Consider the following 27,316-nt stretch of genomic DNA (forward strand, 5'->3'; position numbering starts at 1 on the left):
CTAGAAGACAGAGTTTGATGGTCTTACGAAGTATTTCACTCAGCTGTACTGCCTCTCAACTCATGAGCTCTGTCTAATAAGGAACAATGAGGAGTTAGTGCTATGCTGGGGTTGACTGCAGATCCCAAGACAGGTAGAAATGCCAGGGCTAGTCACCACACATGAACAGTGAGTGTCAAAGTAGGTGCCTGCTATGAATTATGGGAAAACACTTTTTTATAACCTTGAGAATGGGAAGCTATTTTTTTAATCAAGAAGAAGCATTAAATTCATTTTTTCTGCTTTTTGATAATGATAAAGAGAGAGCTAGAAAGAAAAACCCAGGGGCAAAAAAATCCTCCAGGAAAAAAATTTAGGCATGTATAATGCATGGCCATGACATACATAGTAAACTCTAGTTATTATTAATTTAATAAATACCATGACCTTTTGCAGCTTTGAGGAGTTTTCTTAGAGTTACATCCTCATGTCGATATGTTAAAAATAACTCATTACCATTTCAAATAAAAGTCCCTAATATATTACTTTAGTTCTGTTCATTTTATGACTAAGAAATAATATTTCTATGATGTTAAATTAGTGGTAAAAAGGATTTTTAAAAGGTATAATATAATGGTGCATTACTGGTCATTTTTACTGTAATCACATGCAGTACTTTGGCCATAAACTATAGTTTGCATGAGTTTAAACTGCAACTCCTTACCTCTAGATAAGTCTCTGTAAAATCAAACTGGAAAAATCTTATTAGGTCTATTTCATTCCTTTTATGAAAACTTCAAATGGTTACTTTATAATCTTTTAAAAAATTTTTAGAAAATTAAGAAAGAATTAGTAATTTGGACTATTCTAATGTTTGAAAACAAATTTCAACAAGATATTTGAAAAGCAGTTGTGGAAAATTCATTTTGCATAATTTATATGAGTAGCAAATATTGTTGCTCTAAATAATATTTGCATTATTGATTTGAACAGGCTCCTTTGACTGCTCTTGCTTGTGTGATGGATATATTTTTCCTGAATATGTCCTGCTATGAAAAACAAATAAACCAGCACTATGAAGAAATGCAAATACAGTTTCAAAAATAATGGCTGAATAGCTCTCTTGCAATGATAATGATTCTTTAAACTGAGAAGTTCCCCAAATAGAAAAGCTAGAATTCCCATTTCCATGTCTTTTCCCAAGATATCCTCAAATGTTAAAAACCTTTCTTTAATGACATGATTATTTTTGGCCAACTTGAAGCCAAACATAAATCTGATTCTTAAAGATGTCCCTAATGTTATAAATTTGAATTTATGCTCCTATTAACAAAACCCTTTCCTGTTCTGTTTTATAATTTAAACATTTGTGACTGTATTTTTTATTCAGTGATTTTTTGATCCGTCCATGAAGTACAGGGATTTATATACAGCTATACTTAATTTTCTTTCATTCATACATGAACTTATTCATCCAATCAAATGCTGCCATATGCCAGGCACAGTTCTAGGCACTAAGGATTCAGTATTTTAAAAGCTGGGTCCCTACCCACAGGAACTTACATTTTGTCTCTGGTTAGCATGCTAAAATCTCACTCTACCTGGTTTTCTGCCTAAAGAAAAATTTAGTCTAGAGCAAATTCGCCTTATGTTCATGAATCGAAAAGTTCACATTCTCTGACAATTTCATTTATAAATGAACATTTACAGATGATTAGTGTCAAATACAAGAAACGTATCTGTATTTAGCAGTCAGCAAATCATTTCATTTACTAGAGTTTATCAGACTTACAGAGCTTGGGGATATTAGAAGAGGCTTAATTAGTATTGATATTATCAGTGTTTGTATTTATGTTAATATCCTAATTTCACTTGCTACATAAAAATATATATATATATAATAACAATGTCTAAGTGGTTGAAAATGTTGGGAAGCTTTCAAAAAGTTCCTGGAGAATTGTTATCATTTATAGTGACCTGTAGCTATTTATGCAAATATGTTGTCTGATTTTATAGTGTAATAAGTAATTGAAGTGCCCTGGGACTGGGCTACACCAAAATATGTTTTTAATTTCTCTGCTGTAAGAGGCCTTTTCACTATGAAGTGCAAGTTTACTCTGTTCCCTTTGTTATTTTTAAATGTCATATTCTCACTTCCAGATTGTTATATTTTATTATATCTTAATTTTGGTAGGAAATGTTGTGTTGATATTGAAAATGATATGATGCAGGGGTTTTGTTCTTTATCCTGAGGCGTGAGCCCTCCAGCCCACTGAGTTGGATATAAGCAGAGAGAGACTGAATCAGTTCTCTGCAAGGATGTGAATAGGGTATTTCATGCCTAGGGCTTAGTGGCCCAATCTATAAATTGGAGTCAAAACAGTCACTGAGAGATGGTTTCTTCTTCTGTAAAAGAGGCAAAAAATATATGCTTTTCCTACATCAGAGATTTATTGCAAGGATTAAATAAACTGATGATATCAATTTGCAAAAATTACTCACAATTCTAGAAGCTGTAGCTGGTATTATTTCAGTTTTCTGGTTTTGTCTGCCCCCCAATATTATTAGAATGTATGAATTTATGCAGGAATTTAAGGAAAGAATGCTCCTCATAGAGATTTGAATTATGCTCTTAAACGGCTCCTTTGTTTTCAAAGTGCTGGTTGCCTATTTTGGAGCTGTAAGGAAAAGATGAGATTCCCTTAATTACTGGCCACCCATATTAAATAGCAGATGCCATGACAGGGCTCCCCAGTGACTGAACGCATACTGAGTCCAGAGGGGACAGAAAACCCACTGGGCTTCATAAGTAGTACATCAGACGTGGCGGAGACACTTTTATGACAGCCATGCATTACAACTGCTTCTAAACTGGGGACCAACATTTTATCACTTCCTCTGGGATGAACCCATGCTCACGTCATTCACTGAGTGAATGGTGTGCAGAGACGATGGTGGGAGATGAACAGGGATGTGGAGCCCTTTCCTGTAATAATACAGAATGATTAAGACGACCTTAAAAAAAATCAATTGACTAATCAATAGTGTATAACTGCTTGGAGCATTTTTCCCATGTTAATCACTCATTAAGTTGTCTAAACTAAATACCTCCAGCTTCCCCCATTACTGAACTGATTGACAACACAAGGTTATTTAGGATGTCAGGCTCCTGCAACCAGATTCCAGAACATTTTTCAGTAAAAATAAAACAGAAATAATTCAGAGATGGCCCTTTCTCACCCCAGATTCAGCAGGCTCTGGAAAGGAAGGTTATAGGAGGAAGTGTTCTCCTAGTTTCCAGACATTGGTTCATGTGGTAACCCCAGGTTTTCAACATGTCTATTTGTTTGAGCCTATGGGTGGGGACTTGATTAAATTCATGGTGATAGGGGTCAAAATAACTGTAGAAAATGTCTATACACTATAGACACCTGTATATTTTCAGGCCTTTAAAGTTTTGTTTTAACTTCAGCCATAGTGAACAGCATGCAGCAAACAAGACTCTGAATTCCAAACCACCAAAGGTATTCTAACAACACCTGTGAAATGACATATTATGACCCACCCACACAGTGCCAGCAATTGTAGTATCAAAACCACTCATAACCTTTTTTTAAAAGTTGAATGCCACTGTGGGGGGAAAAAAACAACAACACGAAGACATAACTATAAACAGGGGAAAAACTTTTTTATTGATATGTTTTACTTTGCTGGCAGCCCAGAGCAAAGGTTTTGTGACCATTTAAAAGATGAAAAAGGTGAAGAATCCCAGAAGCGGTTTATCTTGAAGCGAGATAACTCTAGTATTGATAAAGAAGACCCTCAGGTTGGTTCTCAAGTTTGAGAGTGGCTGACATTGTTGTTCTGGAAGGTGGGCTGACTGATGTTCTTGTCTCTCTTCTGTTGTCCCCGCTCCCTTTCCCAAATCTCGCCTGCCTCTGATACTGCCGTCCGCACCCCCACCTCATGCCTCTCCCCACTGCCTCCCCCTTCAGCATTCACTGCAAAGCAGAAAACCATGTCCGGTTGCTTCAGCAATGGCTCTGTGTTGGGCTGCATGGGTGGTGCTTGGCGCAGTGTCTGCTGCATGTCGTGGGGGGTTGGGGTGCTGTAGGCTCCAAGCTGACGGGAAGAGCTTTGTCAGTCGCCTTTCCAGATGTCTGTGTAACTCTGGCAGTCGTTCCACTCCCTACAGCTTTATCCTTCCGTTGTGCACACATTGAACTGGATTATCAATACGGACCGATGAGCAACTGATGTAGCTGTAAACAACAAACCTTGTTCTGGTGAGGACAGGTGGATTTTGCAACTCTCCTAAAATAAGTCTTCACAAAAAAAGAATTGAGTTCATGTTTTAGTCCCCTCAACCCCTTTTCCTTCCCACGTTTTCTGGTCCACGTCAGTCATCTTGCTTGTTTTGCACGAACTGTAGCAGAACTTCCTCTTTACGTGTATTTTGCTTGTGACCAAACACGCTGTTGTTCTAGAATAGTCTTGTTCATGGGGCCTCGACAAAGCTAGAGAGACTTTAAATCTCTTCTCTGGATGGAGAGGGTGGTGTCCAGGGAGATCAAGAAGAAAACTAAGTAAATGTCAAAAGAAAATAAATTTGGGGGTTTCCCTGGTGGCCCAGCAGTAAAAGGCTCCGACATTGTTACTATAGTGGCTCTGGTCACTGCTGCGACATAGTTTCAATCCCTGGCCCAGAAACTTCTGTATGGTGTGGGCACAGCCAAAAAAAAGACTTTTTTTTCAATGATAAGAGGAACAGTAGAAAGTCATAGAAATGCCATTACAGTTACCCTTTGTATCTCTGGCAATCAACATAGACTTTTTGAAAATAACTGCTGTAGGATGCTGAAAGGTAAGACACTGTGCATCTCACTCAAGTTATTTTAATTACTGGCAATGAGTCAGTATGTGCATCCCTGACACACTTTAAAAAAAAAAAAAAAAGCGTTCATCATCTGTACCTCGTTTCCTCCCACCACCACCGAACCACACCGTGGCTCCAGTTGACTTGGAAACATGTGCCTGTGTCGTGTATTTAGTGGGTGTTTGTGGAATGGCTGGATGAACGTGGTTAGTGCAGAGTGTTGGGGAGGAAGGGCCCAACGAAGATGGGAGGGCAGTTGAGACCCAGGAAGTGGGGCAGAGGGAAGGCTGAAGATGAGCAGTCCATATGCTGGGTTCTTTGAATTGTGATTTCTTGTTAGCAGCCCTCATCAACAGGCTTTTCAAATTTAGTCCCTACTTTCTATCCCAGATGCAAGTCACAGAATAAGTCATCAAGTGAATAAACACACAAATTAGGATGCAGAGAAAGTGTCCCTGTCTTCCTTTTTGCCCATTCCTTTCTCTCAGCCCTTGCTCTATTTCTCCAGTCCCCAAGTTTTCAAAGCCATTTCTTCTCTTAGCCACCTCACACTAGCAACTTCCTCTTTTCTCAACAACACTCTGCCTCCTTCCGAGGAGTCAAAATCACACAAGTCTGCTAAGGAGGCAGAGCCCATCACATAAAGGCAGCGTACATTCCAGAAACACGTGTGCTACTTGCATCCAGCAAGGGAGCAGCCAGGAGCAGCAAACATGCCGTCCTGTTGCGGGGCACACACACACACACACACCGTACGTACCCCACCACGGCTTCCTGAGGGACCAGAGTAAGACTTTTCCTGCTCCATTTGTTTAAGTGAACATTTATTATTCTCAGCTGACAGTTGCTTAATTGCAGATTTCTAACAGCTCAACTTGGATAACCCTCCTGATTTTTTTTTTCTGTTCAGCAAAACAGAATGCATCCATTTAGAGATGACAGACGAAGTAAATCAATTGAAGAGAGAGAAGAGGAATATCAGAGAGTGAGGGAGAGAATATTTGCACACGATGTGAGTAGTTGTTTTAAATTGCCTCTTGAGTGCGGTCCCTCCATCAGCAGTAAGGCAGCCTCGATCCCCGGACAGTGAGCTGGCAGGGACAAAGGAAGCTGGAGCCAGGGAACAGGGCAAAGGGCAGCAAAACAGAGGTGTTTCTGGAAGAGTACCTGGTTCAGAGAAGTGATGATTAAGTGGCCAGAGGTCTGCATGTATTCCTAGGATATGACTTCTGAGGAAAAAGAGATATGTTTTGGCCAGTAAAACAGACCTTAAGTGCAGAGAGAGGTTGCCAACTGTGAAGCAATTCCTTCACATTCCTATTGGAGAGCAGATACCACACTGTTGTCTTTTTAATACCACCATTGTGTAAAGGAATTAATTACAAAAAAAAAAAGAAAGAAAAAGAAGAGTCTATTGATCACTCACATATACACACAAGGAATTTTCTGCATTTTTAGCAAGTATGGGCAGTTTAGTATATAAAAATTAAATAATAGTATCCATCCCCGAGCCCCAACTTCAGATCAAATTACTTTTACGAACAATTTTCAAGGGAATAATTTCGTTTGTTCAAATCCAAACAAAGGGAGTTCCCGCTGTGGCTCAGCGAGTTACAAACCCAACTAGTGTCCATGAGGATGCAGATTTAATCCCTGGCCTTGCTCAGTGGGTTCAGGATCCACCATTGCTACAAGCTGTGGTGTAGGTCACAGATGTGGCTAGGATCTGGCGTTGCTGTGGCTGTGGTGTAGGCCACCAGCTACAGTTCCAATTTGACCCCTAGCCTACGACTTTCCATATGCCACCAATGAGTGTCTAAAAAGCCAAAAAAAAAAAAAAAAAAAAAAAAAAAAAAAAAAATCCCAGCAAAGAAATGTGGTTGGGATTTTTTTTTTTTTAATCCTTTTACTCACTCTGGCCAAAATTAAACACAATTATTTAAAAATTAAAAGATGAAAAACTGGATTCACATGCAATAAATGCGAAGGGCAAGGTTTGTCATAGTTTTTCCCATTCTATGGAATCATTTGGCAGCTTCCTAAAATGCTGCGGGTTCTTCTGTCTGCAGAGGTAGAGCTGTGAGTGACTTTGTGTAGACTTTCTGTGGCCAACACCTCTGGCTTTACAAAGTCAGGTGGGGCATCTGCCATCCTGGGTGATTCGCTCCTGGAGGCTCTTACACAGCCAGCCTCAAGACCTAGGTGTCCATGCTTAGCATGGAGGGGGCTGCTGTCCCTGAAGGTTTCAAGCCCCCGCAAATTTTCCTGATCCTCCAGCTGGTTCTGAATCCTTTATGAAGCCACCTCTGCAGCAACACTCTGCACTTTTTTCACGTTCATGCAGGTTTCTGTGATCTCCTGAAAATCCTCTCTGCCTTTCTGGGATACCTTAAAATAGAACTTTGAACTGAATAATCTGGCCCAGAGCTCAGGAGTTAAGAGAGTGTGAGACTGAGATGGAGGTAGCCATGGTTGGATGATGTCCAGGTATGATTAGAAGATTCTAGAAAGTTCTTTCCTTATAGTCAGAGTTACTGATGGTGCAAAGGACATCCTGGCAGGTGGGAGACCTTTAATTTAGTTTGCTGGGTTCAAGAACTTATAATGAGAGGATCTACTTTAGTCATGATTAGTGTAAAGATGCCTACCGTGGACTAGAGGTAGAATGTTCCTGTCTGATGACCTTCAAGAAGAGAAATTTTTCTTAAGCCTCGTTTATTTTTTACTCTCTCTCTTTCTCTTTCTCTCACACACACACATTTTCCCTTAGTCTCATTATGGCAAGTGATATAATTTGTGAATGACTTATAGAGAAACGAATACAAATCAACCACATAACATACAAACAACATTATGCTTTTTTTTTCTTGTCAAAGCTGTGCCATGTTGCCAAACACTCAAGAGCCAGGTGACAGCAAGTAACAGCACTGATGCATGCTTGTGATGGGGTTGACACTTGCTCTGCTGTACTTCATTTTTGTATGCTCATGTCCATAGGGAAGTCATTAAAGGGAAAACAGGTCAGCGTAGCTCCCAGTACACCGTGCATTTCCTTGCATCCCTGTTAAGGAGATTAATAGAAAGGGAACTGAGTGCCAGGGTAAGGATTGGAGGCAAGGGTTCCCGTTTAAAGCTTCTCCAGCCACATGCTATATTAACTCTTTATTTAACAAGGAAAAGCAGACTTTAGTGTGAGAACACATAAATGCAAAGCTATTGTCATAGCCTTTTTATTCTAGGAGATCTTCTAGCAGCCTTTTCTGCGATGCTGTGGCTGCTTCTCCCTGCGGGAGTAGAAATGTAAGTGCCTTTGATAGGTTCTGGTGGCCAATTCTTCTGGCTTCACTAATTCAGGTGGGAAACTGGCCTGACACTACTTTTCACTTCATCTCCTAGGGCAATAGTTTTTTAACTGGCATTCTTTTCCCAGAATATACTTAGAAATGGCTCCAGAGATTAAATAAAATCCCTAATATCATCTATAAGATATTATGTTCATGAGCATATGTGCGTTTTTCTAAGGGTAAGATCTCTAGTGTTTATCATGTTTTTATAGGTTTTCATGATGCTTGAATGACTAAGAGCCACTTTCCTAAAGGGACAATAAAATGTCTTTCTTCCTAACCTGTTAGCTCTTGGAGAAACAATGTAGTCATACCACTGGTGTCTCCTATTTTAGCTATTATTGTCCCAAAGTTTAGCAGCTAAAACAATACAAACAAAAAGCTTCTTATCTTACAGTTTCTGTGGGTCAGGAATCTTGGAGTGGCTTAGCTGAGTGATTCTGACTCAAGGCCTTTCATGAGGTTTCAGTCAAGCTGTCAGCTGGGGCCGTAGTCACCTAAAGGCATGGCCTCCAAATTCATTCACATAGTGCCAGGCCTCAGTTCTTTGATGGCTCTAGGCCAGAGACCACTATGTCTCTAGGCGTGCATAGTGATGTGAGCCTCTCCATAGGCTGTCAGGTGTCTTCAAATATGGCAACCAGCTTTCCCCAGAGAAAGTGACCTGAGAGGGAGAGAAAGAGGGTCCCAAATGAAAGCCGCAGTGTTGTATAATCCAATCTTAGAAGTGATATGCTTTCCCTTCTGCTGTCTTCTGTTGGACATGCAGACCAGCCTTGGTTTGATGGGAAGTATGAATGTCATATGACACAAAGTATGAATGCCAAGAGGCAGGTGTCACTGGAGGACCACCATGTATTAACAGGATATTACTGTATCCTATGCTAACACAAATTCAAGGACATAGCAACATGAACTTTCTCAAATACATATAGTAACATAAAGACAGGACCCTTCAGGGAACCTTCATCTGTGCAGTTCCGGATTCCCAAATGATCAACATTACTTTCGAAATTGTTGAGGTACTCAAGATGATACTTAAAGTATATTAACTGAATTATTAAACAAATACAAAGAATCCAGCATAAGGAAACTAAGTAAGAGATGTCTAATCTTTTTCTAAGCTGGTCTTTAATTTAGCATCTTTATAATTTAAAAACTGAGGTAATAAAGCCAGCTTCCTTTGCCAGTTAGTAAGAAGTAGAGGAGTTCAGGCAGGTTTTGATATACTTAAGTAGGATTTTTTTTTTTTCTGTTTGAAGTTACAATAGAGATTTATAGAATACTTTCTGGAATTGACACTTTAGCAAAATCCATATTTATTTTAAAATTAGAAATGTTCTTGAATATTTTGCAAATATACCTTGGTGTTTAAGGGGTGTGTGTGTGTGTGTGTGTGTATGTGTGTGTGTGTGTGTGTGCATGCACACATGCATGTGCTATTGTAATTAGGTGCATGATCAAAATATGCAGATTATTTGAGGATTTTCTACAAAAATTTTTTCAAATATAGTTTGAGAATTTTGGTATCATAAAAAAAGACCAGTTTATCTATTATTTGTGAACTAAAGTATTGCAATTCAGAGTACACAATAATTTACTTCTCAAGTAATAAATAAATGCACTTCTGTGGTCAGAAATATTTGATATACATATAGCTATGTGTATATATATATTATATATATATAGCTCTTGTTTCTTTTAGCAAGAAGTTAAACTTATTTTATGGTTTAATCCTATGCATTGTTGCTCACTTTGGGAAAGTAAAGTTGATAAAGCAATACATTTGAGAAATGCGTTTTGCTTGGAGGGTACTTTCTGAAGGATATTTTATGTCTAAGTAGGATTTCGGAGAGCACCTCATCTTTGGTCTCCTTTGCACATATTGGGATTCTTCTTCAGGGAGAACTGATGAGGGGCCATGAGATGCCCCCTGGATCAGGGGTGGCATGAGGAAGAGAATTTTCTAACCCATTAGGCAAAAATGTTTCTTTTTTTTTTTTTTTTTTAAGGCTCTTTATATCTGAGAGTGCATCTACTTGACAGCTCTGAATGCTGGGCTTAATTACTATGACAATTTTACCTTCTCTGCTATTAAAATTTGCAAGTTATTAATCCTACTTTTTAAAAATATATACATATATTTTCATCAGTTACTGAGTCATAGTTCATGACTGTCTCTTATTTATGAAAATGAGGTGGATGAATGATGCGATGATTTTTTTAGGGCCTTTCCACAGAAATCAGAAAGATGCTCTTGAGATGTGTTTTTGGGAATGTCGTCTTGACCTTGCAGGTGGCTTATTTTTTAATTCAAAGGGTTTGGGCTGCTTAACTTTCCCCCAAATGCTACGAGATTAAGGAGTCTGAAGAGGTCAGCCTGTTTTTGATCAATTCCTTCAAAGAAGTAGTTAAGTCTCAGTGATGCAGTAGCCAACCAAACATGCTAAACAGAATTGACGTCTTTCCAACCTCAAGAGCTGACAAATGCAAAGTGCTAAATTCATCATAGGGGCTTAGCTGACGTAATCTCACTTTCTTTCATATACAACATGACTAAAACCCGTAGGGAAACCAAACTAAAGGAAATAAAGACAATAGGATATCTACTTTACTTTAAAGTGAGACTCAGGAATGTCAGTGGCACATCATTTGCCTTTGTATCCCTGTATAAAATTAAATGTCAAATAAAAACAACATATTTTTCTGGAAAACATGTTTCTTAATTGGCTGTTTTTTGCCTTTGTTTAAGTAAAATTTTTGCACATTCAATTGTCAGGACTTATATTAAATGCATAGAGGTTAAAACAGAAATGGTTCCAGGAGTTCCCATGTGGCTCAGATGGTTAAGGATCCGACATTGTCACTGCTATGGCACAGATTCAGTCCCTGGCCCAGGAACTTCCACATGCCATGGCTGCAGCCAAAAAAAAAAAAAAAAAAAAAAAGAATGCCCAGACCACTGAGGAAAATATTATGCCCAAATCTAGCCCTTTGGCTTCAAGGAAGGAAGTGATTTTTCCAGTGAAATGTAGACAGAACCCAATATCCTGCTGGGCTCTCTGAGCAGTGGTTATGTTAGCAGCATTTTTAATTCAAAATTTCGATATTGAAAAGTCATTATTATTTCTTTAGTTTTAGTTTACCTTAAAATGAACATGCTAAGTTACTATTTATCCCTTTAGCAGGTGCCTTATTTATTTATCATTTAGAAAATCCACACATATAATATTGTGTCTATATTTATGTTTAAAATCTTAGTACTTTGAAAACGGTTTTATGTTCATTCTTAAACACAGTCATATTTTAGGACTGTTGTACCATATTTTGTGTAGACTTCTCTTCTTCTGTTTGTTAAAGTTTAATTTGATCAGCCTTTCTCCAGCATGTAGTGATAATGGAATTATATCTTCCCTATGTTTTATATTAAACACGAGATAGCAGAGAAATGCATGCTAGGGATTGGAAGCTAGAAAGTAGGTCACTGGGTTTTTTTGTGTGTGAAAAATAAGGTATATTATATGGAGCTTGATATTCTTTCCCATTTAGCTTCATTTTGTTCTTACTTGTTTTCTACACCCCACTCCCTGCCCCTCAAGATTGCTTAATGGCATCTCTTCAATTTAGAGAGTTTTGCAGGTAATCTGTTTATGTTCTCAGGGTTTGTTGTTGCCAGGTAATAATTTCAGGATTGTGACTTTACAGCTCTCCATTCTCAGGTGGATCATGCCAAGTTTGCACACTCCAAACTTGTCCTTTTGGCTCCTGCTGAAGGCTGCATCTCTGCAGCCTGGGAGGAAACCTCTAGCTAGAGATCTGATGCTCACAGGTTTCCAGCAGTTTCATTCACATCTCTCTTCCTCTAACCTTGGTGCTGAACGGGCTAAATCTGTTTGAAACCTGAAGATACCATGATGGAAAAGCACTGCATGAGAATGGTTTATACTTCTAACTCTAACCTTTGTTTTTCCTTTTTTACTTCCATTTTTTTTTTCTAAAAAATGGTACATATTTTTCATTCTTTTCCTCTTGGAGGGGAAAAGTAGTTTTAAAATCAGGCAAGGATTTGGGCTCCCTCAGCATATCCAGAACATCTGATACGATGCCTTTTTTTATTTTTCAGTCAGTTTGCTCCCAGGAAAGCCTTTTTGTGGAAAACAGGTAAAATGAAATATGCTTTTTCATGTCTTTAGAGAAACAAAGTCTGTCATGTGTGTCCTGTATATTCATAGATATATGCATATATCCCATATATGAGTGTGTGCTTGAATATATGTATAAATAAATACATATATCTATGTGTACACACATATATATGCACACATATATGTTATTTAGCATGTCTAAAACCTACTTATTTGGGAGAAAATTCCTCTCAATTACTTCCAAATGTAAGTTTCAACATTTTCTCTATTTGAAGCCTCTACTTCTGGTCCTTCAAAAGTGTAATCCTTTTACCTCACCAGGCATTAAAAAGAATAAATGTTGAGACAGGAACTTGCAGTTTCATTGGCTTATTGAATAGGCTGCTAAAAGTACCTGTGTGTTTGGTATTATTAGCCCATAATTATTTGTAGTTAGTACAGATAATAACTTGAATAATAATGTTTTAAATTTCTCATTCTAAATAATCTATCATTTTTCATAAAACGTCTAACTTGCAAAATTTATCTAAACCGACCTAGATTTGCCAGTGTGTGTGGCTGGTTGTTAGTAGGGGAGGTAGTTTCTGTGAAATAAATGGGTTAAAACCATTTTACACAGTCTTAAGTATACGAGCAAAATTTTTCAAATTAAACATGTACCTTTTAACAATAGTTCTAAGCTGATATAGATATTAAAATGCTCCATTGATTTAATTGCAGATTTTCAAGGGGAATTAAGGTACTGATCACATTTAAGATACATCCCACATTAGCTGTACTGATCACATTTAAGATACATCCCAATGGGCAGCGTGGATTAGAAATGTGGTACCCATTTAAAAAGTGGTGGTTAATTTTATCTCAGGTGTTGGCTTAATGGGTATGGCTATAAAATCTGTTAAAATGGAGGCTATTTGATTAAATTCCAGTACATACAGACAAGTCATACTGGGCATTAGAGAGACTGGTTTAAACATGCCATCATTCACATTAGCAGTTCGAAATCTTCAAGTAACTACCCTCCATTGAATAACCTCTCATAGAAGAAGGGATGAGAGTAGTGAACAAGACTTTACAGGGCATTCAGAAGCAACCTCAAAAATCCATACAAGGATTCTCTGGTGGCCTAGCAGTTAAGGATTCAGTGTTGTCACTGCTGTGGCACAGGTTCAATCCTGGCCCAGGAACTATCACATGCCATGGGTGTGGCCAAAACAAAACATCCATACAGATACAGTTAAATATTCCTTCTTTACAGTAAAATTAATAATCCATGAGTTTTAACATCTTGGGGAAGATTCTGAAGCATTCTAAAATTCTATATCCTTACCAAAAACATTCAGTGTTATAGAATTCCATTTGTAAGACACCTAATTCCTCAGCCTTTGAGCCAGTCATTTCCCCTACTCACTCCCTAATCTTATTCATTTACTTGTGTTTTGTATAAGTAGACTTGCAAATGCACTTGTGTCCCTAATATTCAGATTGGATTTTATTCCTTGGTACGATAATTGGTCGCAAATATGCATGGCATATATGAAGCAGTCTTAATGGTCCCCAAAAGCAAAACTCTGAGTAGATTCCCTACAAAAAATACATATATTTCTTAAATGCCTGCCTGGGGAATGCTATATTTCACCATGCCCCCAAACTGAAGAATAATTTTAATATTATACAAAGAAAAAAATTGCAACCTATTTCTGTAATTAGTAGTTTCTTTTATTCTCCTCTCCTCTTCCATTCCCTGTTTCTTCTTCCCTTCCTTCTCCCTTATCTAGCATTAATGCCTTAATTCTCAGGTAGGGAAAAATCAGGCTGCCATTAATTTATTAGGGAAAAACTCAGCATGCTGCAAATAAACTGTAGTGTATGGGGTTGATTTGCAAAACAGGTGTGCTACAGTGTAGTACACATCCATTTAACATAGGGCATTTAGTACCCTTAGATTTTATATCGTAAAAATCATGTTTTTCATTTCCAGTAGGCTCTTGGAAGACAGTAACATATGCAGTGAGACCTATAAGAAAAGACAGCTCTTTCGGTTGGTATGGCTTACTTTTTTAAAACTGTGTTTTCAGATTATGTGGCAGAATCAATGTTAAATATAAGTGTATTAGTGTAAAATATCTCTGTTTATGGAATAAACTATGTTTGGTTATTTCTTTGTAGAGCTTGTTAACAGAACTAGTGTTAAAGTTGTATTAGATCTTGTGATACATGGTACTTGGAAACCACTGTTTGGTCTACAGTCCTTTAGAATTAGTCCTCTGATTATTTCTTTTTTTCTCCAGAGATAGCTTTGGCAGCACACTTATTTCTCATTCCCAAATCAAGTTTGGTGAATTACACTGAGTTAAAGTTGTTTCTAATAAGTTGCAACTGGATATACATTCACAGTTCTGGAAAACAAATCAGTGATAACTCTGAGTAGTTGATTTTTAGTCACCACTGTCCATCATAATATTTCAAACAATATTTTTTTCAAGCATTGATTGTATTACTAAAGAAAGGTAAGGGATTGTTTCCAATCATAATGAACAACTTAAATCAAGATCTGGGTGGGATAAGGGGAATAGATCATATCTATCTATCTATCTATCTATCTATCCACAGAGTTTTATACTAAGATAGTGTCATGTAAACATTACTTTTTTTTAATAATTTTTTTTTTTGGATTTCCCTTGCGGCATAGCAGGTTAAGGATTTTGCACTGTTACTGCAGCGTCTCTGGTTACTGCTGTGGTACAGGTTAGATCCATGGCCCAGGAACTTCCACATGCTGTGGGCATGGCCAAAAAAAAAAAAAATGTTTTCCTAATCTTATTACTTTATTAAATGTTTCTCTAGCATCCATTATAGGGCAATGTATACACAGTGCTATATATATTTTATATGTATTATATATATGTATGTAGATTGAATACCCAGTACATATATTTAATATGCTAGTACCTTCATGAATGTTAGGATTCATCTCTGTTGCAGGAAAGGCAAAACAAACCAACAGAACTTCTTGACCACTTATAAGAAAGAAAATACCCCCCAAAAAAATAAATGGAGTCTATACTTAGAACATATGCTTTTGCCGCACATCTGAACTTTTGATCTCATCATCAGAAAAGTTAGAATAATTTCTTCTCTTTACACCTGGCAGAAACAAAAAATCAGGATCTATTTTTTTAAATTATTTTATTCTTATAGGGTGAACTACATATTTCACACCTCCTTCTTGTAGCAGACAACTTATTTTCACACTTGAAGATTAAAAAAATAACCTTGCATTTTTCCTCTTTAAAAGCCCAGAGGAAAACTAGAATTTACCAACATGCATGCACTCACATACTATGACTTGTTTTGTTTAGACCATTATAAATAAAATGTGGGCTCTTGACCTTTAGAGGCCAATTAGTTTCATATAGCCCCAAATCTGGTCCCTAGCCAGAGCTACCTTCTGCTGAGATCAACCATCCCAGATATGGATGCTATAACCCACCAAAATCAATAAGCACAGAAACTCAGGAATATGACTTAGCACAAAGCCATCCATACACTGATCAATTCAAAGTGTATATCATACATGACTAAACTTGGTTTTAAAAAAAAAATGTTCAGACCTGAAGGAAGCTACAAGTTATCAGTTATGTTAATCACAGAAACAGTGTATATACTTTATGACTACTCTGTGGTCAAATTCTAGTTCCATACCCGAGGGCCAATTCCCCTTGATGATCAGGTATCTCATTATCATTGTCTTCCTGGTTTCTAGTAGACAGGGACCAGGACTGGGTTTAAGAGGGATGGTAAAGCACCTTGTGGCCTTGTTTTTCTATGATACCAATGATTCCACACCCAAATAGATATGAAACTCTCTTCTGGACCTGACCTTGCCGGTGTTAATGTAAATGATTGACAGAGCACTAAAGATATGATTTCACTGCCAGTATCTAGAGATCATAAATTCGATCCATCATTTTGAATCTCACTAATGCTAACTCTCTAAAGCAACAGCTTAACATTTCATTTTTTAATATGCACTAATCTTGACTTGGTTTGATTACTCGAGCCGGTGGAGTCAAGGTGAAAGTTGTTAAGGAAACCTTAGGCTGCCTTATTGGATAGCAGATATGGCATGAGTGTAGAGGAACTACGCAGTGTTATAGAAACAGCTCTGCCAGGATGAAGGGTGCCAACCACAGCATATTAACAAACAACTAGGGATAATGGTGGATACCCACTTGCATAAATAGTCTCAACCACACTGACATTTACAGGAAGTCTAAATTTCCCCCCCACCCACGGAGGTACAGAGTTGATAGGGAGAGGATAATTGAAGCAGAATTAGGGATGATCACCCCCATATGGAGAGTTTCCTTCTGATGCATCCTATATGCTAAGGCTTAGGACTATACCACGTCTTTTCTTATAATAAATATTGTACATTGGTTGCAAGTGAGATTATTGTCACATCCCTGGTACATTCACAGTTGCTAAATAATATTTTAGTCAGGCTTTGTCAAGGGTGGGTCAAATTAATTAGAATTGTATGAGAAAAGAAGGAAGTTGAGGAGTTCCCTGGTGGCTCAGCACGTTAAGGATCCAGCATTGTCACTGGGTGGCTTGGGTAACTGCTGTGGCATGGGTTCGATCCCTGGCCTGGGAACTTCAGCATGCTGTGGGTGCAGCCAAAAAAGAAAAAAAGAAAAAAATGAATGAAGTTAAATTTGTAAATTGAAAGGTTGAAAGGGAAACAATCAGGAATAGAGCATCACACCCTTAAAAGGCCTGGTTTTTCTCCGCCCGGACTTCTTTTCATAGGCATTTAAGACCTAAAACCACCTGGCCATTGATGAGTGTCTAATTCTTATTCACAAAGTAGTCTTTTTTTCCAACAGTCCTTTTTTCTAAAACCAGCCATCCCCAAGGTCCTGAACCCAGAGAATGTTTGTAAGAAAACACTGAAGGAGAATAGCCACCACTGAGTGCTTTTTTGTTTTGTGGGTTTTCTGCTGGATTTCCTCCCCTCACTTTCCAAAGTCTTTATCACAGTTTAGCTATTTCATTTTTATTATCTCTTGGACCCATTTACTTTCTTAAATTTTTATGACCTAAAAGAAAAAGTTTGGGAAGTAAAATTGAAGCAAAACCTAAAACTTTTGGTATTCCATCTGTACACTTTGGTTGGTAAGTGTTTTAATCAGATATGCATACCTCTAACATCTCAACAGCCCATAATGGTTTAGGATAATATTTATTAATAAAGCTCCTGTTCACATCTGTGAGGTTTGGATCAATATTTATGTCACATTGCACAGTGATGTGAAATTAGGAATTATATCTATTGCCCATGATTTTTGTCCCCTTTACTGATTATAATCCATGAGAATCTTAGAAGATTTTGATGATCCATTATTTCCAACTGCAGAAAAGACCTTGAAAATATTAACTAAGTTACTCTCCAAGCAATTGGAAACCAATGAAAATGCAAATTTCATCAACTCTATAAAATACATACAGTTTTGCACACTGCTTAGCAATACTCTAGAGTCTTCAAAAATTCACTTTTTTTTTTTGACTATTGGATTTCTTCGAAATGAATGTAGTCTCTTTCTATTTGAATTTTGAATAAATGTGTCATTTCACCTATGGACCTATTTTGTTATTTCCATTGATCTCCTTGACAAGTTTCATGTCAGTGTAGTGTTTACCCTGTTGTTATCACAGGTTTTTCTGTGTGAAAGGGATCAAAGGGTTCTTTCCTCTGCCCATGAAGGTTAAACTCATTGGGCAAAATTCTCACCATAGATTAACAGAGGAATTTCTGTGATTTCTGTGCTATCTGCCAAAGCATTAATGAATTCAGGTATATAATCTCATAAAATTAGGAACTACATTAGTTAATGGCTTCTTAGGAACTGTGTGTATTTTCCCATGGTCCAGTTACTTACTGCTAAAGGGAAAGACAAAACTCTTCTTTGATGTAGCTGCCTTTCGGATCATTCAGCATCCAATGTCGTAACTCCTTTCCAACATTGATTCATTGTTGATTTGGGTTGGGAGAATGTATTCCCCTCACCCCTCTCCACGAGAGAAGGGAACAATTATATTTTATATTAAATTCTTCTTATTATTACTCCTTCACTGGCAGAGGGGTCATGTGACATTTCTGGGTTTGGTTTTTCTGTGTGTAACATGAGTGTTACATGTGGTGTGTTACCTGTCAGTACATCAATGACGTGTCTGTGGTGTTGTTTGTGAAGTGACAGGTCTAAGGGGAAGGGATGACAGGAAGGGTCTGGTGTAGATGACTCTTACAAGAAAGGTCCTGCTCTCTGTGCATCCTGCTCGTGGGATCTAACACTGTCCTGTGTATCTTTCTGATGGCCGTGGTCCAGGGGCAATAGAGACAGCTCGGGGAGAACATCCGGAAGTCGGCAGAGCAGCTCCGAGAATGAACTGAAGTGGTCCGACCACCAAAGGGCCTGGAGCAGCACAGATTCCGACAGCTCCAACCGCAATCTCAAGCCTGCCATGACCAAGACGGCGAGTTTTGGGGGCATCACGGTGCTGACCAGGGGTGACAGTACATCCAGCACCAGGAGTGCCGGAAAGCTGTCCAAAGCAGGTAGTTAGTACTGAGTGGGTTTATGTCCTGTAATGGCTTCTGGATTCTGTCCCCACTCTCTCTGACTTCCATGGACTAAAGAGGATGATCTGAGTGCTATTAGTTCCTGAGATAGCTAGAAAATCAGAAGGCGTTAAATATCAATACTGCCTCTTGCTAGCTGTGTGCCTGCATCCAATTATGAATCCTTCCCATCTTCAGTTTCCTTATCTATAAAGTGTAGATAATAATAGAATGTTACTCTAATTCCTCTTGGTTGACTAGTTTTAGTTTCAGTTTGATCATTTATATTAATTGTCAAGGCACTTGCAGAAGGCAACTATTTAACAAAGGTTAGCTCTTTTTAATCTAATACTATGATTTATTCCTTAAAACCACATTGTCAGGTAATTATAATATTAATAGTTTCAGATCTTGCTTTGATATACTCAGTATAATCCAGAGCAAGTTATATAACCTATTTGTTTCCTCCTCTGAGAAATAGAACTAATAATAGTACCTGTTTGCAAGGTTATTGGGAAGACTAAGAATTAATATGCACAAAGCAATTCCAATTATGCCTGGGAAGCTAAAAGCCTTCGGTCAGCCCTAGTTCTTGCTCATTTTTGTTATTTCTATTTAATGTTTTCATCTCTGCTTTGCAAATAAGGAAAGGAAGCCTCAGAAAAGTTTTGAATTTCCAAGTGGCTAGGCCCATGCATCTTTTTTCCCCCTGTTTTTTTCCCCAAGTTAATAGTGGTCTTTTGAGTTAGGTGGTTCAAGTTTTTCATGGTCTTCAGGAGATGCATGATGATAAGAAACCTAGGAGAACAATTAACTTGAAACAACTTTATGTTGATGGAAGCATCAATACCATGGGATTCCTGTGTCTGCAAAATACCCCTCTTGGTCTGCCATTCCTAGCACTTCTGTCCCCCAAGATCTCTCATCATTATTTTCCAGTGATTTTCAAATAGTCACAATTAAAACACTGGAGGAAATTCCAGGAACTCCACAACCTTAGGTTTGTGATGTTAGTATATAATTGTTTTTGTTTGGTTTGGGTTTTGCCCCAGAAGTTCAGGAGCCCTGACTCTCAGCCAGTGTAGAGGTTGAGATTTGTGGTCCAGAGATGTGCCTGGGCATCATGATAGCTTGCTGGTGCATTCATAGCCTGGATGTGCAGTGAGTGGGAAGGAAGGCCCGGAGGGGAATGGTGAATGGGCAGCACCAACCAGGGGTTAAACAGGCTGTCCACCTTTGAATTCTTTCTCAAGCAAGCTTCTCACTAGTGCTAGAGAAGACTCAGTGAAATCTCGGCTCATTATGCTAATGGTTCAACATAATTATGTTGTTGACAAGTGCTTCCTAAGAAATTACCTTGTGTTTTCCTACATAGGCAGAAAATTAATAGCATTTAGTTACAGCCACTAATATACATATAGATAGATAGATTCTTGGAAAGAAAGATTTAGCTTGGGCTCATGATACTTTCTGTCATTTTTATTCACCAGTTGGTGAATTCTTGATTTCTTCCTCTAATTAATTGCACTTATATCCCACTATTGCAGCAACTGAAGTCAAGAAAATCCACTGTGGTATACTTGAGCTCTTGCAAACTAAGAAAGGTTAAATAGTTTTAAATCTCCTTCAAATGCAGAAAGCAAGTACCTTAAATGGTGCACTTAAAAATTCCAGCACACCCAAAGAGCTCTTAAGATTTTTAAATTAATCATCCTTCTCCATGCACCAACCACCAATCATTTCCAAAGAAAAGCTCTTTGGAAACATTTAAAACACTTCAAGAATGCTAAAATGCCATGTTCTTTGAAGAACGATTAGAAATTGTAAGTGCTTCAAACATTTTTTTTTTTTCTTTTCATCTAAGTGTCTCCATTTGAAAGCTTGTCAAGGTACAGGAATGGCAAGAAAAAAAATTAAAGGAGATCAAGATAAGATGTCAAAACAAACTTACAATTTCCCAAGATGGTTTTATGAAGCAAAGCTGTCAGTTTTGCTGTCATGGAGCTTCAGAACCACATAAGTTTCCAATTTTTTACTTTATTGTTCACAGTGGAATGGCAAACTTTATTTGACCTTTTAGAAACTAAGTCTGGAGTTGTGACATTTCACTGACTCTTCTTCTAATTACATAGGTTCTAACTTCAAACAGATAATGATGAGACTCTTTCCAGGTGGGAAACATGTTTTCCTACATTTTGGAAAAAGCATGTTATTGAAGTTGAAATGTACAGGGCACATCCTTTTGTGATCTGGGCTGTCCTTCTCTTATTGTACCCTCTGCACCAAGCACAGCGGTGGTCACCTACCAGGGGTCCAGTGCAGGCCTGTGACAGGTGATGTCATCACATCAGCATTGAGAAGAGGACTTGAATGGTGCTTGTGCTGCACCTTCAGCTGTTTCTTGGTACTGAACATGTAGTTGAGAAGTAAGAGTGTGACATCTGTTTCTTTCCACACTGGCACACCATGTTGTTTTACTATCATCCTTCCCTCTTGATGTCCAGAGCAAAGTTTCTCAACTTCAGCTGCATTAGAATCATAGGAAGGATTTCTTCAAGCACAGATTGCTTGTCTGCAGACCAAGCTTGAGAAACAGCTCCTCTGGTGAAGTCATATAACCTTCTGCTTTGTTTTCACAAATTTACATGGCCTGGCATCTTGTTTTCTTGATACAAGGACATTCTTATTGTTGTCACCTTCCTAATCTATAACCTGGAGTGTTTCTGGAGTCAGTGCAAGACACCTCATCTTTCTACAACTTCCTCTTTTTCTTCTTTTTTTTTTTTTTCTTCTTTTTTTGCTTTTTTTGGGGGAGGGGGGGTTGAGCCACACCTGTGGTGTATGGAGGTTCCCAGGCTACAGGTCAAATCAGAGCTACAGCTGTCGCTGTACACCACAGCCACAGCAACACAGGATCTGAGCAACAGCTATGCCCTACGCCATAGCTCATGGCAATGCCAGGTCCTTAATCCACTGAGCAAGGCCAGGGATTGAACCCGCATCTTCATGGATACTAATCAGGTTTGTTACCGCTGAGCCACAATGGGAACTCCTCACTTCCTCTTCCTTTTCATCACTACACTAATGCATTCTGGGTATTCCTGCCATCCTTGTAATTTCAGAAGCTTTAGATTATTCTGCCAAACTCTGACCCTTGGCTCTGGAAACATTTTCCTGAATTTTGGGAAGAAATTCTTAAGGTTCAGTGTCCCTGTAAAAGTTGCATCTGATGTGTTCAATGGGTAAAGAAGATTTTACCTGTAATTAACACAGCAGAGGTAAAGACCATTGCAATAGTGAAACTGCACAGCTCAGACTGGGTCTTGAACCTGGACTGGGACTCAAACCCAGCCAAAACTCAGATTGGGAGTTGAACTCACAGGCTGGGACTTGAGCCCAGCAAAAACCTAGAATGGGGCTTAAACCCGCAGTCTTTTTCATTGAAACTGCACACCTGGTCTCAGGACTTAATGAAGCTCAGGTTCTTTAAATCTCAGCACAGAAGGAATTCCACAAGAGGTGAAGTGCTGGTAAGAAGTGTATATATTTAGAGCGAGACACACTACACAGGTAGAGTGTGAGCCATCTCGGAAGGCCAGAACAGTCCTGAAATAGGAGCCGGTGAGTTTTGTGGGCTGGGTAATTTCATAGGCTAACGAGTGGGAGGATTATCCCAACTATTTCCCCAGAAAGGGTGGGAATTCCAGGGGATTTTCACTTTTTGGCTTTTTACGGTCAGCCTCGGAACTGTCTTAGTGCCTGTGGGTGAGTCACTTACTTAAAGTATTACAATACATGCATACAATGATGTTCAAAGTCCACTGGAGGTCAAATCTTCCACTATCTTGTGCCTAATCAGTTCTAACCAGCTTTTGTTTTGTCCTCAAGGGCTTTATCTTTCTTTTAAAAGTTGCGCCCTGCCCCCTCCCTCCTGTTTCAAGGCGGGAGAGAAACTAAAATCAACCTCGCTGAAAGAAAGGCAGAAAAATCTGTGAGTTATCTAAACAAAAGTGCTGGAGACCTTACAGAGGGGATTGGTCAATTTAATTAAACCACCTGTGTTTGCTAAAGTCCGAGCCCTACCCTCCCACAGAGACTGGCAGAGAAAGGTACTACTTTTTCTTTTTCGTCTTTTCTTTTTTTTTGGCCATGCCTGAGGCATGCAGAAGTTCCCAGGTCAGGGATCCAACTCATGCCACAGCAGTGACCCAAGCCACTGCAGTGACAACTCTGAATCCTTAACTTGCTGAGCCGTAAAAGAACTCCACACCATTTTTTTTTTTTTTTTTTTTTTTTTTGGATGATTATGGTTCAAAGGAATGGCTCCCAAGGCCTTCCAGAGTTGCAAAAGTGGTAAGAGAGTGGGAGAAGATTTGCACCTTAAAGGGGCAGAAATGCTGTAAGAAAAGGGAGGTAAAGGGCCCAGAATCAGGAAGAAACCCATCTAGAGTACAGTCAAGCTGAGGGGAACTTGAAGGCCATCTCATCCTCACCTCTACTCATCCTTTAGTCTGGTGGCTTACAATCTTTGAAGTCTACAAAAGTCACTTCTGAAGAGACTACAACTAGTTGTAGCAGAACTAGAACCAAAACTGGAGTTGCTCCTCCCTGGGGGTGAATGCTCCTTCCATCCCCCTGGGGCATCGGCCCCTGTCCTTTTCCTTCTGCCTGTCCCCTTCCTGGATCTCCATTTTGCTTTTGCCTTACCATCTCTTTTCCAGTCTTTCTCTGTTTTTTTCCTTTTCCTTTTTCCTGTCTCCCTCCTGAGGGTTCACCTGAGGCTGTCTCCCAGCCACCCTGATGTCTTCTTTCTACATCGCCCCCCAGCTTCCCCCCAGCTCAGGATCCTGCTTCAATTTCTGAGCATCCTGTTGTGAGTAGCTTTGAACTTTTTTGCAGTATCTCCTAGATCTTGGCATAGGCCTGGTTGGGGGACCCTTGTCCCACTTGGTTCTTGCTGGAATGATTTTAGGGGAAGCAGATGACCTGCAGACTTTGAGCCTGGTCTGTGGAGTTGTATTGCCTGGATTTGAACTCAGACTCCACCACATGCCAACTGCACTTGGGCAATTTACTAAATGTCTTCCAGGATCAGCTCTCAGCCAGCAAAATAAGTCACTGTGAATAGTAGATTCAATAATTCATATAGATGACAAGCTTTTCACATAGACATACTGTTTAAAATATTTGCCACGGCTATCAAGTTCCTGAAAAAAAAGGAAACCAAAAGCACTTTAACTCCCAAAGTAGTTAAGTTATTCATTAATTTTTTAAAAAATCTGTAAACACTTCTAATGCTGTGCCTTTTATCACCATTGTGGGCATCCATTTTTGATCAAGAATTTCAGTAATGCTGGCTATGCAAAGAATATTGCTTTACCTGATTCTAGGTGATTGATGTTTAGAAGGTGGTCAGAGATGGTTATCCACCAGCCAGAAAGGCAGGTTACTAAAGCAGGCTGAACCATTCCTTCAAGGAGATCTGGCTGTCTCCATCTTTGCAAGTGTGGAGAGTCTAAGCCAAATGTACCTTTACTTCTTCCCTTCTTTTAACCTGTAGAATCAAGTCATTTACATCATCTTTGCCTTGTCTCCTTCTTGTTCTTGTTGAGGCCACTGCTTTTCCTCAGCCAATGGAAGGAAGTGATATTGCCAATCATGATGAATGGCCATCTTCCAAAAGCCAAAATGAAGACATCTTTTGGAATTTATTGAGGCGTATCAATCTCCTTTACCAATACACACACCCAGGCTGGTGCTAAATGCCTTACGGGCCCCAACTCTTTATTGTGTCTAACTCCTCGGCCTGAACATGGGTATATCCTTCAATGTCAGGGGGCAGGAAGTGTTATATTATTACTGTTATCGCTGTTGTTGTTGCTTCTGCTTAGTGTCAAACTTAGACTCTAGCATCAAATCATGTGCACAAATCCAGACACTACAGTTTTCACAGTTTTCCGTCAGGGTCAGACGTGTCAGCCATGTGGTCTCCAAGCTACTCTTAGCATTTCCAAATTTCCTTTTAGGTCTTGTACTTTTATCTTCATGCATTATTTAGAATCCCATCAGCATGAGTTTAATGGAGCATCCTGAATTAACCTGAAACTTTATCATTGCTATTAATCAAGTCATGGAAAAAGCAGAGACATCCCCACCTGAGCACACTAGTGGCAGTACATGCACATGTGTGCTTTCAGGGGGCAGTGTTGGATCATTGTTAAATGTAGATCAGTGTGTCTAGGTCACATCCAACTCTGCCACTGTCTATATGAGTTGGCTTGAATTATCTACCTTCTCAATGCTTCAATTTCCCTATCTGTGTAGGCAGTCATAATATTTCTAATTACAATGTTTATCCACATGCTCACACATACTGAGTGTTCAGTAAATATCAGTCCTTCTTCTCAAAAATCACCACACTCTCCAGTGGCCCCTCTTCTCTGCAGTCATAGGCTGCATTCCTTTCAATTCAAAAGATCTCTAGTTTTAGGTGTTCCCATCATGGTGCAGCAGAGACGAATCCAACTAGGAGCCATGAAGCCATGGGTTTGATCCCTGGCCTCACTCAATATGTTAAGGATCCGAAGTCATGGAGAGCTGTGGTGTAGGTTACAGACACAGCTTGGATCTGATGTGGCTATGGTGTAGGCTGGCATCTATAGCTCTGATTGGACCCCTAGTCTGGGAACCTCCATATGTTACAGGTGCAGCCCTAAATACAAAATAATAATAATAATAATAAAAATTAAAAAAAAAAAAAGATCTCTAGTTTCACTTAAAGGCATGTTTCAGAATCTTCAAAACAATCTTGGAGTTCCCTGGTGGCATAGCGATTAAGGATTCAGCATTGTCACTGCTGTGGCTCAGATTCAATCCCTAGCCTCCTGGGAACTTCTACACTTCCACATGACACTGGTGCAGCCAAAAAAAAGAAAAAAAGGCGATCTTAACTATTCCTTATATATGTTAGCCTTTAATGACACCAAATAATGCATTTTAATGATAGAAATCAATCGTGTAGGCTAATGACTTTTAAAATTTCTTATACTCCAGTTCTGGCAATCTAAGTTATTACCTAATCCATACGTTAGTTTGACCTCACAGGTACAGGTGCCTGGTGCCTTTTCTCTCTGATGCTCTGGTTAATATTCAGGGCCCAGAACAGCCATGGGCAAAGGTGCTGGAGCTCCTTGGCTCTGGTTGCAGTGAAGTTGGCTGGTACCTAATGGACATGCAATATAGCAGGTGCTTTTGTTGTCCACATTGGGAGGAAAGGAAGATGATAAGCTAGACTGCACCTTGGGGGCTTCTACACACTGATCCACTTACCTGCATATTTGAGAAATTCATGGTCCACACATCTCCCTGTGATTCTACTCATCTGTGTCATCGGAAGGATGTGCAGTCACCATCCTGAAGGCCAAGATCTTTTTGGTTCACCTGTTGGTCATGTTAACTAGACTTCTGTGAATATGTGTAATACCATGCAGATCTTAAGCACTTTCAATAGGAAAGAGCCTGTGCTTCTTACATATGAGGGAAAAGATTATTTCTGACCAGAACCTTCAAGATTCAGCTTTATGGATATTGGAGAACCAGTACTTTAGAATCATCTGCATGGTCATAGGGCTCCTCCTCATTTTATTGTTTTGTTAACTCCAGCTCAGTGAGACATTTCCAAAGCCTTAATTCCTCAGGGAGACAGTTTTCACACATCGAGTTCTGAGCTTTATAGTACCACTTCCCAGTTCTTCATCCCGGTGGCATATGAGAAACCAGAAAGAGTATTCATTCTTAACCTCTCTTTTCCTAGGAATTTGACACATCTGAAAAATATGCAGCAAATATTTCAATAAAATGTGGAAGGGATGTTAGTTAATCTCATTCCGTGGGGCTCGCCCTGCATTCTTTAATTGTGGATTATTTACAGTAAGCAGTGGTTTCTCTCCTTTTCTCCACGTGGATTGATCTGTTGATCTTTGTCTCCCTGGTAGGTTCCGAGTCCTCCAGCAGTGCAGGCTCCTCAGGATCGCTGTCTCGCCCCCACCCACCTCTCCAGACCACACCCCTGGTCTCAGGTGTGGCCGCTGGTTCTCCAGGCTGTGTGAGCTACTCAGAGAATGGGATGGGGGGCCAGGTCGCTCCCAGCAGCACCAGCTACATCCTCCTTCCACTTGAAGCTGCAACAGGCATCCCACCCGGAAGCATCCTTCTTAATCCACATACAGGTGAGTTTATTACCTCTGCTGAGACATGAGATCAGAGGTTTGTTCTTATGTTGGAGCTTATAAATTTGCTAGCAAGTGTTCTGAAAATTCCTTAGCCAGAGAATGTGGGGCATGGACTA

The 27,316-nt window shown here is 39.2% G+C and overlaps 1 protein-coding gene across 50 annotated transcripts in view; it reads left to right on the forward strand.

Annotated features, from left to right (window-relative positions):
• Positions 1 to 27,316, forward strand: part of ARPP21 (cAMP regulated phosphoprotein 21) — a 154,477-nt gene that overhangs the window by 62,549 nt on the left and 64,612 nt on the right. For 7 of the 50 annotated variants that reach the window (XM_084987641.1, XM_084987656.1, XM_084987640.1 and 4 more), the window contains exons 10-15: positions 3,697 to 3,805; positions 5,766 to 5,867; positions 12,323 to 12,360; positions 14,326 to 14,385; positions 18,737 to 18,966; positions 26,964 to 27,197. In XM_084987641.1, coding sequence (XP_084843767.1) covers positions 3,697 to 3,805; positions 5,766 to 5,867; positions 12,323 to 12,360; positions 14,326 to 14,385; positions 18,737 to 18,966; positions 26,964 to 27,197 — 773 coding nt within the window. Of the gene's footprint in view, positions 1 to 3,696; positions 3,806 to 5,765; positions 5,868 to 12,322; positions 12,361 to 14,325; positions 14,390 to 18,736; positions 18,970 to 26,963; positions 27,198 to 27,316 lie in introns of all 50 variants that reach the window. The other 43 variants (XM_084987665.1, XM_084987682.1, XM_084987664.1 and 40 more) reach the window with 15 other exon arrangements.

The sequence above is a fragment of the Sus scrofa genome, chromosome 13 (assembly GCF_054392235.1).
Source record: "Sus scrofa isolate SSC_HxYL_T2T_F1_AM1 chromosome 13, Sscrofa_HxYL_maternal_Yorkshire_Landrace_v2.0, whole genome shotgun sequence".
Classification (NCBI taxonomy): Eukaryota; Metazoa; Chordata; class Mammalia; order Artiodactyla; family Suidae; genus Sus; species Sus scrofa.